At 38.5% G+C, this 8,282-nt stretch overlaps 1 protein-coding gene across 1 annotated transcript; it reads left to right on the top strand.

The window, feature by feature from the left end:
* Positions 1-5,275: 5,275 nt before the first annotated feature.
* Positions 5,276-7,975, top strand: LOC127075187 (FBD-associated F-box protein At4g10400). The gene is made up of 5 exons (XM_051016664.1): positions 5,276-5,902; positions 6,053-6,536; positions 6,643-6,792; positions 6,879-7,167; positions 7,789-7,975. Exons 1-4 carry the CDS (start codon positions 5,445-5,447, stop codon positions 7,164-7,166), a joined length of 1,380 nt encoding a protein of 459 aa, XP_050872621.1. The 5' UTR covers positions 5,276-5,444; the 3' UTR covers position 7,167; positions 7,789-7,975.
* The last annotated feature ends 307 nt before the right edge of the window (positions 7,976-8,282 follow it).

Raw genomic sequence — 8,282 nt, 5'->3', positions numbered from 1 at the left:
TGAAGAAAAGAATGAGGTGGCGGGAAGAAGGAGTACTGGCTGGAAAGATAGAGGGGGGACTTATAAGTTCAAAGATCCTGGAGATATGAGTAACCCTAAGAAGGAGAGTGAAAGAGGGGGAACAGGATACCATGACAGAACTAGGGGAAGAAGATTAGATCCTGCAGAGCTGGAAGAGAGGAGTAAAAAGGGGTTATGTTTCAAATGTGGAGATAAGTGGAACAGGGACCATACTTGCAAATTCAAGAATATGGTCTTGAAACTTTGTGAAGAAAGTAGTGGGGGGGGGGGGAAGTTGAAGAAGCAGAACCAGACAAGGAATCAGAAAGTGAGGAGGCAGAGAAAGAAGAATTGAAAACTTTGCAATTGTCTTTGCAAAGTAAGGAGGGATTTACTTCAAACAAATCATTTAAGGTTTGGGTGACTGTGAATGAAAAGAGGGTGCTGACTTTGATTGATTCGGGAGCAACAAGTAACTTTATTGATTCTAAGTTGGTGTCAACCTTAGGGTTGGATGTGAGTGAAACTCCAGTTTATGTGATTGAAGTAGGAAATGGTGAAAAAGTAAGAAATCAAGGGGTCTGTGCAGGGTTGAAATTCCAGCTGCAAGACATTGAATTTCAACAACATTTCTTTTTGATGGATTTAGGTGGGACTGACATGGTACTAGGTATGGATTGGCTGGCCAGTTTAGGAGACATTGAAGCAAATTTTGGTGAATTGTGTCTGAAATGGGAGAAAGGAGATCAGAGGTACAGCATACAAGGTGACCCTGCCTTGTGTACTAGACAAGCTTCATGGAAAGCTATGTTAAAAGCTCTGACAGATGATGGAGTAGGGTTCTACCTGCACTCAAGTGAAACCACACCAGTTAATGTCACAGCTAAACTGGTGGAATGGGAAGAGCTACTCAAACAATTTGAGGATGTGTTTAATTTACCAACAGGATTACCACCCCCCAGAGAACAGGATCATGCTATACCCCTCAAATTAGGTGCTGATATTCCTAACATCAGACCTTATAGATATCCCTTTTACCAAAAGAATGAGATAGAGAAGATTGTGAAGGAAATGTTGCAGGCAGGGATAATAAGACATAGTACCAGCCCTTTTTCAAGCCCAGTTTTATTGGTCAAGAAAAAAGATGGAGGCTGGAGATTTTGCACTGATTACAGGGCCTTAAACAAGGTCACCATACCAAATAAATTTCCTATACCAGTGATTGAAGAGTTATTGGATGAGTTAGGAGGGGCAGTGATATTTTCTAAACTAGATTTAAAATCTGGTTACCACCAAATCAGGATGAGGGAAGATGATGTAGCCAAGACAACTTTCAGGACTCATGAGGGTCACTATGAGTATTTGGTTATGCCTTTTGGACTAACCAATGCTCCCTCAACTTTTCAAGCATTAATGAATGAAGTGTTGAGGCCTTATTTAAGAAAATTTTGCTTAGTTTTCTTTGATGACATACTGGTTTACAGTAAAGGGAGGGAGGAGCACAAGCAACATTTGACAGAAATTCTGAAAGTACTAAGAGACCACAAGTTGTTTGCAAATAAGAAGAAGTGTTATTTTGCACAGGGGGAGGTTGAGTATCTTGGGCACATCATTTCTGGAAGAGGTGTAGCAGTTGATCCTAAGAAAATTGAGGACATGATGAAATGGCCCATTCCTAAAGAGCTAAAAGGGTTGAGAGGATTTCTGGGCATCATTGGATATTACAGGAAATTTGTGAAGAATTATGGGAAAATTGCTTGGCCTCTAACCCAATTACTCAAGAAGGATAGTTTTTTATGGAGTAGGGAGGCTCAAGAAGCTTTTGAGAAGCTTAAAGAAGCAATGACTACCATACCAGTACTAGCTATGCCAGACTTTGACAAGGAGTTTATCTTGGAAACTGATGCATCAGGTAAGGGGATAGGTGCTGTCTTGATGCAAGAAGGAAGGCCTATTGCATATATGAGTCAGACCTTGTCTGACAGAGCTCAGCAGAAGTCAGTTTATGAGAGGGAGCTCATGGCTATTGTAGTCTCAATTCAAAAGTGGAGACCCTATTTACTAGGGAGACATTTCAAAGTTCATACAGACCAGAAAAGTTTAAAGTTCCTCACTGAACAGAAAACAATGGGAGAAGAACAACAGAAGTGGATTTCAAAACTGTTAGGTTTTGATTTCGAAGTAAAATACAAGCCAGGAAAGGAGAACAATGCAGCTGATTCTTTGTCAAGACAGATGCAGTATGTGCACATCACTACTATTCAATGTGAGGCTTGGGAAGGTTTAGAGGATGAAGTACAAAGTGATGATAGGTTGAAATTGGTGGTGCAAGCCTTATTAGCTGATCCTTGCAGCCAAGAGGGGTTCCAGCTTAAAGGAGGGAGACTGTATCATGAAGGCAGAATTGTAATTCCAAAAAATTCACCCAGAATTTCTTGGATTCTGCATGAGTTTCATGACACAGCTGTTGGAGGGCATTCAGGGTACCTCAGGACTTACAAAAAAATTGCTGGTGTGGTGTATTGGGAGGGGATGAGAAAAAGAATACAAGAGTATGTCAAGGCTTGTGAAGTTTGCCAAAGAAACAAGTATCAAACTTTGAGTCCAGGAGGGTTATTACAACCTCTACCTATACCAACACAGACATGGAGTGACATTTCCATGGATTTCATAGGAGGGTTGCCCAAGGTCCAAGGAGTGGACACTGTGATGGTGGTAGTAGATATGTTGACAAAGTATGCTCACTTTCTCCCTGTAAGTCATCCATACACTGCTAAAAACATTGCTGAACTGTTCATTCAGGAGATAGTAAGGCTGCATGGATTCCCTAGTTCTATAGTGTCTGACAGGGACAAGGTGTTTCTAAGCAATTTCTGGTCTGAGTTGTTTAAACAAGCAGGTACTAGATTAAAATACAGCAGTGCTTACCATCCTCAGTCTGATGGGCAAACTGAGGTGGTCAATAGGTGTTTAGAAACCTATTTAAGGTGTGTGACTGGACTCAAACCAAAACAATGGCCTAAATGGCTGGCCTGGGCAGAATATTGGTATAATACAAATTACCACGCATCATTGAAAACCACACCTTTTAAGGCCTTATATGGGAGGACTCCACCAGTGTTAATAAGGGGAGATGCCCAAGTTTCAGCAGTAGATGAGGTAAATAAGTTGACAGCTGAAAGAAATGTTATGATCAGAGAGTTGCAGGAACAGTTGCTAAAAGCTCAAGATGTCATGAGAAATCAGGCAAATAAGCACAGAAGAGAGGTGGAGTATGAGGTAGGAGATATGGTGTTTTTGAAAATTCAGCCCTATAAGTTAAAGAAACTGGCCAACAGAGTCAACCAGAAGTTAAGCCCCAGATTCTATGGTCCTTATGAAATTCTACAAAAACTGGGAGCAGTAGCTTACAAGCTGAAACTGCCAGAGGACACAAGGGTGCACCCAGTTTTTCATGTCTCATTACTGAAGAAGGCAGTGGCACCTAATGTGGAACCCCAACCATTACCCTCTTGTATGAATGAAGAGTGGCACCTAGAACCAGTGCCTGAGGAAGTTAGGGAGACCAGGAGAAATGAAAGTGGAGAGTTTGAAGTGCTAATCAAGTGGAAGCAGTTACCAGAGTTTGAAAATTCATGGGAACTGGTAGAAAAAATGAAACAGGAGTTTCCAGAATTTATCCTTGAGGACAAGGATAATATTGAAGGAGGGGGTATTGTTAGATATGGTAAGGTGTATAGCAGAAAACGTGGGAGGAGAGGTGGAGAGAATATTCCCTAATTCCTACAGCTAGCTAATTCTGTTAGAGTGCACATGGGAGTGCACATGGGATCTGCCAGCTGGCAGATAGGAGAGAGAAATCAGATCTCTCAATATATGCAGAGAGAATGTTCTCATGTCAGTATGCTTGATTTGGATAAATTCCTACCTAGGAGAGCCAAGGCCTCTCGAAGAGCCTATTCCATTTTCCATTTTCTAGCTTTCTTCTTTATTTTTCTTGCTGAATCCTGTAATGAGCTAGATCCCATATGAACTCTAGCTCCTTTTATAGTAATACAGACATCTTTTCAGCATCATTATTACTGTTTTATTACTATTTCTGCTAGATTACTAGAGTGATCCTATTAGTTGGTAAATAATTTCTTGCCAGTTAGGAACAATCTTCTCAGGAAAAGAGTCAACACATTGAATGAATGTATTATCTGTCATAATTCTATGGAAACAACCAAACATCTTTTCTTGAAATGCAATTTCTCAAAGATGGTTTGGTTTTCCTCCCCTTTAGGAATCCATACAGATGATATCCCTGATGTGTTTCTCTGTCTGGAACAATGGTTGACAGGTGCAAATCCGTACGAAATCCAACTTGTGGCTTTCACCTTTTATCATTTGGTTTTACAGGAGTCAAGTTGTTTTCAATGCAGGTAAGTTTATTCCCTCCATAGTGGCAACGAAGGATGTGGAAATAATGCAGGAATTCAATGGTGCTAATCTGGGGCTAAAGTGGAGAAAGAAGGTTGTGACTTTAGGCGACATCCTGAATAACTTAAAGGGCCATACTATGATTCACATTGATGCATGTTGTTTCAATGATGGAACTATGGCTATGGGATGTGTCTTGTCCGATAGCAGTGGTGACATCATCCTTTCAGCGTCAAAAGAAGGATATCTCTACTAGGGACCCTTCACTTGCTGAAGTTGTGGCCATTAGACATGCCTTGGAGGTAGCCGCGGGATTGGGAATTGAGAATCTTCTTCTGTTCTTTGATGCACTAGTGGTGATTGATAGTTTGAATGACATCGAAATGTCCGTTTCTCTGGATCTTATAATCTCTGATTGTTTGATGATTTTTTCTGATTTATGATTTTTCTATCGAGTTGATTCAGTTTTAAACACTCCTAATTGTATGGGTGGCGGGACAAAAGCTCCTGATCAGATCGCAAGAATCTAATTTATACAAATTAAAAATATAATTTTTAAAAAATAACTTTTAAACATAACAAATTTTAAAAAATAAAAATATAACACAATTATAAAAAGTAAATTCTAAACTTAGTCAACAAAAACACAAATTCAAATAACTTATAACAATAAATATAGGTTGAAAAGATTTTCATATTGTAAAACATACCCCTTCCAATAAACTCAATGTATCTAGTTCTATATGGATTACATACATAATATAAAAAAAAAGTCACGTTTATTATAATAGTAACCAGATGTAATATGAGAATTAATATGAAATCTTCTCATTTAATAGGCATACATTGGAACAATTTTGTTATAAAAAAATTGCAAGAAAAAGAAGGCAGTCGTGTGGGTCCATGCCATCCATGTTTTGAACTCGGATGCAAATGCAATAGACGCCCCAATTGAGCGTCTATTAGGTCAGAATTTGAAGTAAAAGCTGGAAATTCAAAGTTGAGCTCAAAGGAAAACGACCATGGCGCCGAAACGACTGAAAGAAGTAGAAAACGACATGATAAGCACTCTACCGGACCCTATTCTGTGCCATATACTGTCCTTCCTCCCAACCAGAATCTCCGTCGCGAAGATGGGCCTTGTGTCTCGCAGGTGGCGCCACCTCTGGAAGCATCTCCAAGCCTTCCACTTCGACGACTCCGACTGGAACGGTGAGTTTCGCAAAATGTTCAAAAGGTTTGCATTTTTTGTGAACGCTGTGCTTTCCCTCCGTAAATCCAGGGACATCCGAAAATTTCATCTCAGTTGCAGCATCTCGGATGTTTACCACTTTCCCGGCGACTGCGTCGACGTGTGGCTCCATGCTGCCATTGGTCCCCACCTTGAAGAACTGGATCTCACAATTTCCAATGGCTTAGGAGCCCGACTCTGTCTCCTCCCTCATTCTTTCTTGAACTGTACCAATCTCGTTTCCCTCAGGTAACTTAATTTTAATAGAATTAACTTTTATATTTTATGAAATTGGCTAGATTCTCAGGTTTTAAAATTTTATGAAATTTGTTTTTACAAATCTTTAGGTGATAAGTTGAAGCTAACTTGAATGTTATGTAATTTGTCTTTTGAAAGCAGTCTAGTTGGTTCAATCCATATGAAGATTCAATATTCTTCTGTTCATTTTCCGTCGTTGAAGAAGTTGAAAATCGACCCAGGCATTTTGGAGCTTGATATAGACATCGTGGAAAACGAGATAGACATTGTGGACCCATTAATTCCCTTTCTCTCTTGCTGCCCCGTGCTCAAAACTTTTGATACTTACTTTGATTCTTCATTCTTGACCAAAGTTCCCGTGCCACCTTCCTCCAAGAGGTTGAAATCTTCCGAACGGAATTTCTCTTGGACTTGCCTTGAAATAGATTCTGATTGGCTTAGTTCAAGGGACAGCGGTGGCATCGCCAAAACCACACTGGGTATCATTGGCAACTTGCAAAATGTCGAGGAAGCATATCTTGACGTTTTTTCTCTGCGCCAAAGTGATTTTGTCGACCCTATACTCTGCCTCCTCCACCATCAAAATGGTGATTTACATCTACTTTTGCGTCATTCGACATCAAAGGTTAAAATTTTATTATTATTGTTTTTGTTCTAAGTACTCTCAATATACATATTATATAGTTTTGTAGTAACATTGCACATCACTTGTTGTTATCCTGTACAAGCAGTGGCCACTTTGCAACCCAATTCTAAATTATCCAGAATTTTGCAATTTAAATCATCTAAAGTTCATTCTTCCTTGCTTCAACAATGATCTAATGCTCAACGTGCTTGTGAAATGTCATGTGCTTCAAGTTCTCATAATTCAGTGTACCAAGGTTTGTTGAGTTCCAAGTTCAATTATAGGTATGTATCAATAGACACAGAAGTATATCTGAGTCATTTTGTCCCTTATTGCTTGTAGGAGGAGCCACCACCTTTCGGATCATGGGAGCCAAGGTCAACAACAGTTCCGAAATGTCTCAAATCCCACCTGACATTTATTCACATAGAAGGATATCAAGGAGTTGAAGATGAGCTAGCATTTGCTGAATATATTTTGCATAACGGACAAATTTTGGACACAATGCTTATTTCATTTGATCCTTCAATACACCTGACAAACAAGTATTGTTCTCTCAAAAGATTAACCGATATACCAAGGGGCTCTGTCACATGTCAACTTAAATTTGACTCGAATGTGTCTCCTTAAGGTGAGAACTCTCGTTGTCTCTTTTTTATTTGGCATACTAAATTAAGGATTTTTCAGGTTTCATGTGCACTGTTATGTGTTTTAGGATAACAAGTTTGTTAGCATTTTTTGTTATTCTAAGTATATCAGAGATGGGGATGTTGCGTTGGTTGTGTGGTAAAAATAGACGAGATACGATTTGAAATGAAAGTATTAAAAAGAGTGTTAGGTAGCATCTATAGTAGAAAAGATGGTGAAAACTAGACTTAAGCGGTTTCAGTATGTAGAGAGAAGCTCCGTGGATTCTATAATAAGAAGAGCATATCAGATGGAGGCTAGTCAAACTGTAAGAAGTAGATGAAGACCTAGAAAAATTATGAGAGAAACTATTAAGAAAGATCTTAAGTTTAGTGAGTTGAATAGAAATATGGTTTTTAATAGAACAATATAGCGTAGTTTGATCCATGTAACCCACTTAATGGGATAAGGCTTGAAAATTGTTCTTGTTAGACTTTCTTAGCTTCTTCTGCAGATTTGGATATTTTTGTTGTTTCAACTGTCAAGGTTTATGGATGGAAATAAGTCAAACAAACTTTTATACTTTATGGGCTTTGAATAACTTCTTCTGCTATATGTTTGGCAGTGTGCGATTGGACTGTCATGATTTCTGAAGCTTGCAGATTCATGTTTGGTCAGATTCTTGGGGCTTCTTGAAAAGATTACAATGGAAGAAAACTTATAAATATGTATTTTTCATTTCAGCCGAGTTCAACAAAAATACTTCATACTTTAAAATAGTGAAGGAAATCAAGTTTTTCAGTTGATATTCATTGATAATTGCATATTTGAAATTCTGCATTTTTGTTCAATTAAAAAGTTGAAGATAAAAGATGTCTGAATATGTTTATGTCGATAGATTTTAGTCATTGTATGAAATAGTCACTCATTGTGATTAATGTAAAATAAGGTAATGTTAGATTGTTTCAGAAGAGCTTTGGATGTGATAACATATTAGGAAACAAAAGAAGAAAAACACATTCCATGGCTATTATATAGAAAATTGGCCCATCTTGATAGCAGAAAATCACTACTAAGAGAGAAATATTTAATCATTGTACGATTTTCTTAATTAACCCC

This window comes from Lathyrus oleraceus, chromosome 4, assembly GCF_024323335.1.
Source record: "Lathyrus oleraceus cultivar Zhongwan6 chromosome 4, CAAS_Psat_ZW6_1.0, whole genome shotgun sequence".
Lineage (NCBI taxonomy): Eukaryota > Viridiplantae > Streptophyta > Magnoliopsida > Fabales > Fabaceae > Lathyrus > Lathyrus oleraceus.
This window is presented reverse-complemented; position numbering and strand designations above follow the sequence as displayed.